Source organism: Microtus ochrogaster, chromosome 8, assembly GCF_000317375.1.
Source record: "Microtus ochrogaster isolate Prairie Vole_2 chromosome 8, MicOch1.0, whole genome shotgun sequence".
Lineage (NCBI taxonomy): Eukaryota > Metazoa > Chordata > Mammalia > Rodentia > Cricetidae > Microtus > Microtus ochrogaster.
In genome coordinates this window covers 62,095,200-62,108,046 of record NC_022015.1, presented here as the reverse complement: position 1 = coordinate 62,108,046, position 12,847 = coordinate 62,095,200, and the positions used below count along the sequence as shown (strand labels likewise).

General features: G+C 36.4%; 1 protein-coding gene across 3 annotated transcripts in view; it reads left to right on the top strand.

The window, feature by feature from the left end:
• Positions 1-12,847, top strand: part of Rnls (renalase, FAD dependent amine oxidase) — a 246,695-nt gene that overhangs the window by 180,792 nt on the left and 53,056 nt on the right. For all 3 annotated transcript variants that reach the window (XM_005352152.2, XM_013348025.2, XM_026781743.1), the window contains one exon: positions 11,905-12,078. In XM_005352152.2, the coding sequence (XP_005352209.2) occupies positions 11,905-12,078 (174 nt within the window). The remainder of the gene's footprint in view (positions 1-11,904; positions 12,079-12,847) is intronic.

Below are 12,847 nucleotides of genomic sequence, written 5' to 3'. Positions count from 1 at the left end.
CCCCCCCCCCACCCTCATGCAATACACAGCAAGCCAGTAGCCAATATCAAATTAAATGGAGAGAAACTCAAAGCGATTCCACTAAAATCAGGAGCAAGACAAGGCTGTCCACTCTCTCCATATCTATTCAACATAGTTCTTGAAGTTCTAGCTAGAGCAATAAGACAACAAAAGGAGATCAAGGGGATACAAATTGGAAAGGAAGAAATCAAACTTTTCACTATTTGCAGATGATATGATAGTGTACATAAGTGACCCCATGAATACTTTTTAGTGATGGGCTGATATTGAAATTTGTTAAATGAGAGTACGTAACTATGTGGCAGTATTCTTACTAAAGATGTTAGAACAGGGCTTTTCTTTTCACTACAGAAAATGACTTAAATTTAGGTTACTTATCAAAGCCACCTGCATATCTTATAATTATGTAAATACGAGTGAGTGACTTTGTACTTACTTTCTGTCCTAATGATATCCAGGTAATGTTGGTTATATAACTAATTATATAAAATAGAGCAGAATATATGCATCCGTTTCACACAGTTGGATTACTGTATGTGCTGTTGCGTGAGCTTCATTATCTCTCTCCAAGCTTGGTATCTAACGCTATTGAAATAAAGCCGAGGCGCAAACCACTAGCATAAAACAACAAAGAGTGTGTGTTTTCCAGCTGTGCTAGAGTAGCAGTGGTCCTGCTTCCTGACTTGTCATTGTGACACTCGTAAAAGGCAAGTCACTTGACATTCCTGATGAAACACAAACACTTGGTTTACAAATTATATCTTGAGTCTGTCACAGAGACATTGACTCATCTCTGCTGCATCATTCAAATTCTCAGTATGCATGACTTCAAACAGAAGTAAGTTAATGCTTTTATGGGATGCCTGCTCAAATATTCTCCCTTTGCACATGAATCTTTATGCAAAAGGGAAGCTTGCACAGCGAAACTGTTACTGAGCAAAAACTAGAGTGTAAATCAGTTTTCGCTCCAAGCATATCTGAGCTCATGAACTCGGAATATGAAACAATTACTTATTTTGCACATTCTGTTTAAATAGCAATTCAATTTCACATTTAAATAAACAAAACAGACATTCTCCGTTCCTAATTAACTCACTGTACAACATGAGTTGTATTCTATTGAACATAAAAACTGCATTTTTCTGCTACTTTGTCTTTTGCTGTGAGTTAAATGAATAAACTTAACACAATTGATGACTTATTTATTTCAAATTACAGATATGCATTTCTAGAGAAAAATGCCCTAATCTTTCCTAGGCTTAGATATAACAAATGTTATGTATCATTAATAAAATAGAAATAATACTCTTTCTTACAAATAAAATAGAGAACAATACAACTGGATAGGAGCAAAAACTTATTTACATTAGAAACTGTTTACCAGGAATGCCAAACCTCGAGATAAGTGTAAAATTCCAAAAGGGGTTTCAGGGAACTCTTACAAGTTGGTGGTTCATTTGGTCTTGTGACCCCATGACTTTGTATCTCACTTCCAAACTTTGTGGCTTTCCTTATGCTTTCATTGCCCAGAATTAAAAGTTACTTCCAAATTAGTTTGAATGTTTTCTGTTATTTTCAAAGCAGGGATCTGTTTGTTGTGGTGGAAATGTCCTGGGTCTTATTCATAAGTGGAGTAAATGAGAAAAGGAAAGGGGGCAATCTGTGTGCTAAGAGAGGATCTTCCTGTTACTGTGAGAAAAGAAATGGGAGGGAGAAGAAGGGAGAGAAAGAGAGAACACACTGAGACATGTTTGTTTGTATTTTTGGTTTGCTTTTTTTTTTTTTTTTGGTTCTGGAGACCCTGAGAAAGAAATTTGAAGGAATCTGTTAACTGAGAAAACTGGGGGAAGCAAGGATGAGGTGTCTTGGGTTTGGTAGAGGAGAGGAGAAGGCAGGAGTGTTGCGTTAGATGACAACCAGCCAGAGCAACTTGTTTGCTAAGATAGGGTATGAGCACCAGGACTTGGCATGGGCAGTCGTACTGGATGCATGCAACTGAGGGTGGAACTGATTGTGTCAGGAAAGATTTTGACACCTTAATGCTATGACATTGCACATCTTTCTGAGAGGAAACAGGACAAAGTCTTCATTTTCTTCCTCCTCGGTTCTCAGCACTGAGCCTCCATAAGTGGCCCTCCTTACAGCTATCTAGTTCAGCTCTTTTCCCATGACAACCATTTGGTTCTGATCCAGGGATTAAAATACAAATTGCTAATCTTCACAATACAACAGCTTTTCAGCTGGGTCATACTACTGTTTAACAGGAAGAGAACCTGAAGTTCAGTGCGAAGATAATTATGTGATATGTATACCTCAGTATATCATTATTATTGCTACATGCTTAGCTACACATAACATTTTGATTAGACTCGGAAATGCAGGTGCAGTTAACCCCTATGGTTAGCACTGAACATTTGCAGTGATAGAAAGTTAAGATGAGAAATTAAGGAAAATAATCAAAACCTTATAGTGAATATTTGAAGTTCAATATCAAGGATAAGATGGAAGCAAAACAAAAATGAAAAAAAATAAATAGTATTCCCTAATGCATATTAAGAATGGTCTTTTAAAACATTGAAAAGAAAAGGTTGACCTGAAAATAAAAAATAATTGTGCTTTACATCAAATTGAGAATGTTACTATTCATGAAAGTATATTTAGACATAAATAAAATCCCAAAGGTTACACTAAACGAAGGATTGTGTCGCTTATCATTTTTGTTCCCCATTTCAGTTTATTTTCTTTGGCTTTAGATGAGCATTGTGGGTAGCTGTTATTTTGTAAACAGAAAAACATCTTAGAGGTCTGCAAAATACAAAATGAACATAAGTTTTGAGTAGCTCATTCCACCAGATTCTGACATTCTGCCTCAACACCACAGACTCCAGTTTCTGGCACACATTCTTTTATGATTTCTAAAACATGAAAGTTTTATATTAGAATATTAATTCTCTTAACTCTGTACAAAGTAACTCTACCCATATATCTTATGTATTATTATATATTATATATCTGTGTGAAAATAAGAAGTGATTTGTAATCAATGTTTTATTACTATGAATTTTAGAACAGCTATATTGCTCGTGGATGGCATGTCCTGAAGTAATTAAGTGGCAAGGCTAGCAAAAGTGGCTGTAAAATATGCATTATGTTCTGTGACATTTTGTATAATAGCATACACAATGCTGTATTTTCATATTCTTTCTCATCTGAAACTCAGCACTTTTTCTGCAGAAAGAATGATGACATAATGGTCTAAAAAGTTTAGAATGCACAAAAATAAGGAACGCATTTTCCAATCATTTTACTGTGGTTTGCTGACTTACAATATATGTTCTAAAAGGAGAACCAGAAAGCCAACTGCATTTAGATTCTGAAACCCCCAAATGAAAATTCCTAAGAATGAAATTGTCAGTAACCAGAATGGAACTATTTTATATCTTTGTCCAAACTCCATCCTCCACTCTTGTAAATGTTTGGTTGAGGTGCATTTTATAGTGACCAACTTGGTGTTAAATATCACAGTAAACATTGCTTAACTAACTAACCCTTCATTATATCAAAAAAAAAGTTTCTACAGCTGAAAGTCATTTTTTTTCATAATGGTGTGGTGAAAATTTGTTGCCATAGAAACAATCAGATGTCATTTTAGCTTCAAGGAAGCTTCAGAGAGAGAGGAATGGGGACCGAGTCTCTAATACCATGATTGTTAGAAAGTCAGAAGATTCTATGAAGACCCAGCTGTGGCCACATCTGCACAGCTAAATACTCGTTCACTTTGGTCCCTGGGGAACAGGAGGAGAAAGGTAATAGAAGCAGGAACCAGAAAAGTAAATGTCTTTTTATTTTGCAATTGTTCTTTATAATTACAGGGGTAGAGAGTCAGAAAGAAAACAAAAGCAAACAAACAAACAAACAAAAAACACCAAAAACTACCTCTTCCTGGTGTCTGAGGAGAAAACAGAGAATTCAATTCACCATCTATGCTGGTAGCAGGCTCAGTTTGGGCCTTCCCAGTGCCATGCCTTTAGAATAGAGTCTGACCACTCTATTCTTTAGAATAGAGTGTGGGAGCATCACCTGTTCAACCAAAACAGCTACAAAGTTGCTCCTAAAACTCTGCCTCAGCTATGTGCATCTCCACTGGGGGAAACGAAGATGAATTGGCATTAATTAAATGGTATTCTATATATAAGCTAGAGGTACTTCTGTGTTCTTTTCCTCACATTTAAACAGGATATTAAGTACTGACTATTGGGATCCCATATCTAGGAAGCATGTAGATAAATTAGTCCTGCTTGATGGGAAATTTATTTCCCTAGAACACCAATGCTTTTGAAATTCATCCCACGGGCTAACAAGAAAATCTATGCAAAGCAGCTCGATATAATTTACATGCTAAATGTTTTTATTTGGGCAATAGTATTCTCAGCAAGCATGTGAGTTTAAAAATAGCATAATCCTAACATTTTCAGCATAATACAACCTCAAATGATCATACTACAAAACAGATAAACTCGTTTTTAATGATATTTATGCAATTCTGGAATGAAATTAACACTAAGAAAAGTAGACAAGTGTGGTGGTACACACTTATAACTACAATATTCTAGGAAGCCGAGGCAGGAGGATCACTAGTTTGAAGCTACCCTTGGTGGTAGGAAAATTATCCAAAATACAGGTTTTCATTCATTTCCAAAGACAAATACCCAAATCTTCAGCCTTCTACAGCAGATTTCTTTCTTTAAAAGCCACAATTTACAATAGGGTTTCAAAAATATTAACTCGTCTCCAAACCTGTGGCATGCATGATGATCCAATAAGTGAGTTCTCATTTTGTTTTCCCCTCTGCTCTGAGACCCAAAGTGTCCTTTATGAGTCACAAGATATTGTTAATGTGAACTACGCTGATGTGTCAGGACATCAGAATGTCACCAAGCTCTAATATAACTCAGTGGTAGAGTATATGTTTAGCTAGTAAAAGGTCTTGGTTGGACCACCAGTATGTATGTGTGTATGTGTGTTTGTGTGTGTGTAAATGTTTGTACACAAACACAAAAGATACACTCAGAAACACCCAAAAGCCTTTAAAAGTCAATTACTATTGAGTTTTTTGCAATGCTCTTTTTACGCTCTAGGTATTGTGTTAAGTACTTTTCTATTATCTAATTTCATTTTTGAACCGTCCTTTAGGGTGGGCGCTATTGTTATTCTCATTTTACAAGCAAACAGATGCTTGGAGAGATTAAGTAACTCTACTAAGGTCATACAGATGTCAGAACCAAAATTCAAACCCAGATTTTTCTGGCTCCAGAGATGCCTCTCAGGATAAAAGAAATATTTCCCCAGGGAACTCCTACATAGCTATAACTGCTGAAGTCTGTCATCAATAAACTCTAGATTTATGGCTTGCCAAAAGTACTTCTGAAACTGTGCTTCCAGGCTTAATGACAGCTCTGCCTGTGGAGTCCAAGTGCACACTCAATTTATTCCAGGTGAAGTAAGAAGACTGTTTCTGTGATGGTTTTACACAGGAGGATGACTCCTGAGCCGTAAATTGTCCCGGCTTCCTGTGGGAACTATTTATGGAAACTTGGCCTTTTGGTTCTATTCCTACATCCATTTTAAGTACAGAAGGACCAGCTATCCTGGCTAAGATACCATTATCTTTGTGTATCCGCAGACCTGGATGGCCTGATCTTAGGAACTGAATCAGTATAGTTACAGTATAAATTGCCCTCCTTAACTTCCTCTGCCCATGAGCAGCCCTTTCCATATGGTGGTAAATCAGAACATTAGCAGTGCTCTGTAATTAGCTCCAAGCAACAAACTTGTGATAGGATGTTGAGGCTTTGAGTAAATGTTGGCATGAACAACATTGCCATTAACTACAATGTTGGGAATGGACACACAGTAATAGTGAGGACGAGTACTTTATTATTAACATCACTGTATCCATTATCATGCCCAAAATCTCAACATCAGGTGAAGAGGACAGCAATGGAAAGTAGAACCAATTCCATATCAGATAATTGAGACTTCATAAACTAGAAAACATTTTCACTTAGCATACTGCAGGGCCGATGATTTGACCTTAAGATGGTCATTGCTACCATTCATAAGAATAGAAGATTATGTGACTGTGCTTGGGTGCTTTCCTAGAAGAAACTAGAAAAGCATATATGTAATACAATTCACTCAAGGTCCCAGCAAGAAAGACATTATCTCTGAATGCATCTGACTGCAATGTTTTGCTGCAAGTCGTTTACCAAACCCTGGAATGGTTAAAGCAATCAGTAAAGGAAGTTGTAGCATCCAGGGACTAATAACAGCAGGAAGCCATAACCACCAATTCTCCTAAATGAGTATGGGAAAGATAGGTGGCCAGAGCCCCAAGAGGGTTGTAAACAGGAGGAGAAAGCCACCTAAAAGGAATGTTGTTGTGGAAGGGGCAGCAGTGCCGGTACGCAGCAAAGCAGACTAAACAGGAGGGATCCATATTTATCCGTAGTCACTATCATTTTATACTGCCACACCCTTCTATATTTCTAACTGGCCAAAGGCTCCCAGAAACCAGGACTGGAGGGAATTCAGATTCTAGAGGGTCAGTGGCCCTTGCTCCAGATAAACACCAAGGGGGAAGGTCCCTGAAATACATTTCTGGTTTCTAATTGTTTAAAGCAGTCACTGAAGGAGAAGCAACACTTTGATTACCAGCATATATATTATAATGTCATATAATACTAAGAAACAATTAAGACCTAAAGAGAGTTACATAACATACAATGAGTGAAAAATTCTCCATATTACCCATTATTAAAACTCATAATAGTAACATTAAAAATGAAATCGGTCAATTAGCACAGTGTTGTGAACAGACAGTTTGCAAAGCTTGTATGTGTTTGCTACAAGAGATCTGAGAGATGTCCAATCTTATTATATTAAAGCCAAAATAAAATGTCTAGTTCCTTTCTTATTAGAAAAAAAATAAAGTGTAAGCAAGGGCATAATAAAGTGGTTCTTTCCTGTACCATTAATGGAAACTATAAATTGGCATAGCTTTCTAAACATTAACACTCGTTCCGCTTCAAGTCTGGGGAGGGTATAATTAGAAACATAGATAAAGATCTATACATAAAAATGTCTATAATGGCTATGATCACAAAAGAAAGAAACAAGGCCCAGCATTAAGGAACAGCATCCATTTCACAATTAAAAGTTAAACTCACAGGGAAGTCGTCTGCCACATAGCAAGCAAGAGTTTATAGTCTGCAAAAACTGTGTGTCTAACATGTTCATCTTTAAGAAAAGCCAGGAAGATAGAAAGAAAAGGTATTATCAAAATGCAATTGTTGTTTCTCTGGGTTCTGGCAACATAGTAATTTTTCCCCATTTTATATTCTTATGAAGTTAACAAATCTTACATGAGGATGTCTTTATTAATAGTTGTTAAGGCCATAGAAGAACGAGTCAGAGAACTGGACATGCAAAGCCTGCGAGATATAGTTCTTGACTCAGGTTATTTATAATCTACTTCTTAATTGTATGTTATGATTGTTTAATAATAATAATATAAAATGAAATAGCAGTCTCTGTATTCTACAACTGAGCTCTTTTCCTCACACTTCTTCGCAAGCCAGAATTAACTTATCAGACTCATCAGCCAGACTTAAACCCTATCATACTTAACTTCAAAATAATATTCTAGCTTTCAGGAAAATTACATATATATATATATATATATATATATATATATATATATATAATATGTATGTATTTATACAAACATATATATAAGAGAGTTTTCAGAACCTTGAAGTAGGATACTAGCTAAAGACTTATAAACAGAGATGTAAAAGTGCTATCATTGAAACAATAATAAACTTGGAGAAATCTTTACATAAAGCCATACTGGTAAAAGAGTGAGCCTCTGAGAAGAAAGCTCTTGCATTTCTCTTGTAAGAGTTGCATATAAAATATATAAAGAATTGCCACACAGTGATTTAATAAAAGTCAGACAACCCTACATGACATTATGGCCTACTCCATCTCAGTTCAGATGGATGGACACTCAGTTATTACTTCAGGATGCATACACATACACTTACATGGATGGACATAATGTATATATCTTATATATGTATATATAGATATTCTATCTAAAACGGAACTATCTCTGTCTTCCTCCATTGTTATATCAAATCAAAAATTACTGCGATAGCCATTCAGTTCAATTTCATTCTTACATGTTTATTGTCTTCTCCTTTACCCCAAATTACAGTTATTTCAACAGAAACTATATCATGTGTGTCTTTGACTGGCAAAGCAGTAGTAGCTTACCATGTCATTCAGAGTAGAATCCTCTGAGGAGACATGTCTTTGACAGCTGAAATAGACGAGCCACACCATCCTCACCTGTAAAACGTCCCCTTATACTGCTTTATTTTTCTTTATGCTTAGTCTCCATTTACCTGGCTCCACATTTTAGAATTTGCCCCTCGACCAACAAAATGGAAGCTAAATGGGAGCCTCTACTTTTTAGGTCTGCCTTAAACCCCTCACATCAATATGAGAACCTGGCATAGGGTAGGCAATGACAATGGGTGAATATTTTGCCATCAAATACAGGGAAAAAAAGAGTATATATTATCAGCCTTCTCTTCTCGAGTACAGAACTAGAGGAATGAGTCACAATAGGAAACTAAGAAAATTAAATTGCTTAATGTTACTCAGGAGTACTGCCCAAGTCTTCTATTCTTGCCCTTCCCCCCCCCCTCTTCCAAATGTCAACCTGCATGTGCACAAATGCACACAAAGACACACACAAAAGGGTCGTCTAGTAGGAACAGTTCCCTAAGTCATGAACTCTTCTCTTCCTCCTATCTTTTAGTCCTTTGACTCTCATTACAATAATAAAATGTCTCTTTTAGCTTATATGCATAAATATATAAAATAATAGATGATTTGAAGGTTATATAATATGCAAATTAACATTGCATAACTGTAAAGATTATATAATCCCATTGACTCACAATTAAATAAATATGGCGGATGGTGGCATTCAAGTAAAAGTTGATGATATAGAAATTATGCACTTTCATTTGAGCCTTGCTTTGTCATCATGTGTCTTTTCCTTTGAGACAGAGCCTCACTATGTAACCCTGGCTGTCCTGGAACTCCCCATATAGATTCAGATGACCTCAAACTTACAGATCTGTCTCTCATTGCCTCCAGAATTCTGGGAATAAAAGTATGCACTACCATGCTTGGCCCTCAATTATCTTTTTTATACACTATGATACTTGATAAATTATTATTTTGCTTTCTGGAATATATATATATATATATATATATATATATATATATATATATATATATACACATGTGTACATACATATTATTTGGAATCCTTTAAGATTAGTTCCTTCAGCATAAGAAGGTTTTTCTTTTTTCAAAGAAAATGGGACAGACTTTTAGTCTAACCTGCATTTCAAAGACCAAAAACTTGACATCCTAAAGATGACATTTTTGATAAGTGAGTCTGTTGAAAATTAGATTGTTTCAGTCACAAGTCTTAGCTCCCATGCCCCATCAGACATGGGTGTTTATGGCTAGTTGTATTCTCCATGTATACCAATTACCTTTTCAAACGACTACCCAAGGGGATTTGCCACTTGACAGATTGTTTAAAATTTAGCTACATGTGAAAATATGGTGGAGGTGAGATTCAATTTGGCTGTCAACCTATTTGACCCCTTTAGCTTTCATTTTAAAAAATCCTTCAGGCCTTTGTAGGTTCTCAATAGTTCACGGTTTTGTTTGTTTGGTTGATCACTTTGTTTTCATTTTTCTTAATTAAAAGATTGTTTGTGCTTTTAATTCCACAATTGGGAAATTTAGGGAAATTTCTGGAATTTACAACACTCACCTCTTCTCTTTCAGAAAACAATAAGCTTAGTTTGATATCAAGCCATAGCTTGAAAAGTGAATTACATAAATAAGAATAAGACCCCTATTCTCTGAATATAATGAGACCAGTGTCAGATGAACATCTGTTTATTAAGCAGGGAAAGCTTTTTAGTAAAAAAGAAAATGATGTCTTGAAGAAATAATAAGCTTTTACTTTTGGACTTTTTTCTTTTTTATTGTTTTTATTGTGGTATACATTTTTCTCCACACCTCTCCCTTCCTCCCCTTTCCCCTTCTACCTTTTCCCATGACCCCCATGTTTTACTCCTGTTACCTCCATGTTAAATCTCCTGATTTACTCAGGAGATCTTATCTTTTTCTACTTCCTATTTAGATCCATGTATGTCTCTCTTAGGGTCTAGGTTCTCTGGGGTTGTGGATTGTAGGCTGGTTTTTCTTTGCTTTATGTCTAAAAGCCTCTTATGAGAGTACATATTATATTTGTCTTCCTGAGTCTGGGTTACCTCACTCAATATGGTTGTTTCTTAGATCCACCCAGTATAAATGTACCACATTGTCTTTATCCATTCTTCAGTAATGGGGCATCTAGGTTGTTTCCAGGTACTGGCTATTACAAATAATGCTGCTATGAATATAGTTGAGCACATGCCCCTGTGGTATGAATGAGCCTTTTGGGTATATACACAACATAGTAAAAATGGCAATCTTACCAAGTAATCTGCAGGTTCAGAAAAAGTCCCATCAAAATCCCAGCAAAATTCTTCACAGACCTTTAAAGAACAACACTCAATTTCATTTGGAAAAACAAAATACCCAGGATAGCCAAACCAATCTTTTACAATAAAGAAACTTCTGGAAGTATCACTACCCCTGACTTTAAACTCTACTATAGAGCTACAGTAATGAAAACAGCCTGGTATTGGCATAAAAACAGACAGGAGGACCAATGGAACTGAACCGAAGACCTGGATATCAATCCACATACCTACGAACACCTGATTTTTGGCAAAGAAGCAAAAAATATAAAGTGGAAAAAAGAAAGCATATTCAGCAAATGGTGCTGGCATCACTAGATATCAACATGTAGAAGAATGCAAATAGATCCATATCTATCACCATGCACAAAACTTAAGTCCAAATGGATGAAAGACCTGAACATAAAACCAACCACACTGAACCTCACAGAAAAGAAAGTAGGAAGTACACTTGATGACATTGGCGCAGGAGACCACTTCCTAAATATAACCCCAGTAGCACAGACACTGATAGCAACAATTAATAAATGAGACCTCCTGAAACTGAGAAGCTTCTGTAAAGTAAAGGACACAGTCAACAAACTTTTGAGTGTAAAATTATCATATATGTCTGAGAAGAAAGCAGCATTGGAGTTTGTTCTGAAACTACAGCCAGCAGGAACAGGTCGGGGGAGAAACTTTAGAACTGCTACAGTTCGATAATGGGAAGGTGACAGACTAAGCAAATTAAATGACTTAGGCGTATTGAAGGGGCTACCGTCTCTTCACCTATGACATGGAAATAATACTCAACCTTAAAGATTATGGTTATACTGTGTGAAATGTTGTGGCAATAATTAGCAAAAGCATTCAACTCATAGTTAAGCAGCAAGTTTATAAAATCTATAATGTTACCAGACAGTCCATGGCCAGCAAAGAGAATATGAAGCTAGAGCAGCAACTGTGAGCCAGATTTTGAGAGACTTGATTGGGAGTCCAGTGAACTCGAACCTTCATCTTACTAGATATAATTGTGCCAGCGTTAGTAAACATTCTAAAAAAAATAGAAAAAAGAGCATCTTACATTACTTTTGAGAATTCATGGTGAGCAAGACGGGACTGCAGGGCAGACTTGGGACTTGTGAGAAGGAAGTTTGGACTTAATGACTAAAGGGAAAGATGATATTTTTGAGTTTGTGTTTTGTTTTCTCTTCCACAGTCATTAGTGAACTCCAAAGGCAACAACTGGCATCTGTGAGCTATTCCTCCCGCTATGCTCTGGGCCTCTTTTATGAAGCAGGCATGAAGATTGACGTCCCTTGGGCTGGCCAGTACATCAGCAGTAATCCCTGTATACGCTTCATCTCCGTTGATAATAAGAAACGCAATATAGGTCAGTACTCCCGTTATTTCCCTTGAACACAGCAATGATGGTGGGTGTGGGTTGAGAAAAAATGCTGTTTAATTGAGTGTTGCCATTCTGAACAGAGCAAGTGTTTAACTCCAAGCCACAGGGGATAAAACATAATGTCACATTTGCTCAGTCATGAAGTACACAGTGAAACCAGAAAGGTTTTCCAGAAAATCTTGTACCACGTGGTTTGTTTTACTGAGTTCATAAAAATACTGTCAGAAGGTTTAAGATTGCAAAATGGCCTGGATTCTCTTTCTTTAATTTGCATATGTGTATATATAACATTTCTTTCTTTGTCTGGTTTTGGAGAGATTCCAGTGAATTATTTTGTTTAGGCTTTTTAAATTTGGTAATTGCTGATCATTCACTTCCCCAGCTATATTCAAAGGTAAATTTTACCATGCTATGAAATCCATCAGTTCTGTAATATTTTGATGTCTATGTACATTTTATCTTTCTTAAATGGAGTAAAATTGGTTCACATACAATATAACTAAAGTGACTGGCAAATGTCTCATGAGAACCTTCCTAGGCTCAGTGAACTCCACACTCTACCTTTTGGTTAAAGATAGTTCTAAAACTTAAATTTGATTTGCAAGACCACCTGTTGTAGAGGCATGATCTCTGAGAGTTTCAGGTCTGCACAGCAAGTTCTGAGCCAGCCAGAGGTGCAGAGTAAGTCAGGGAAAACACACACATACATGCTGCACACACACACACACACACACACACACACACACACACACAC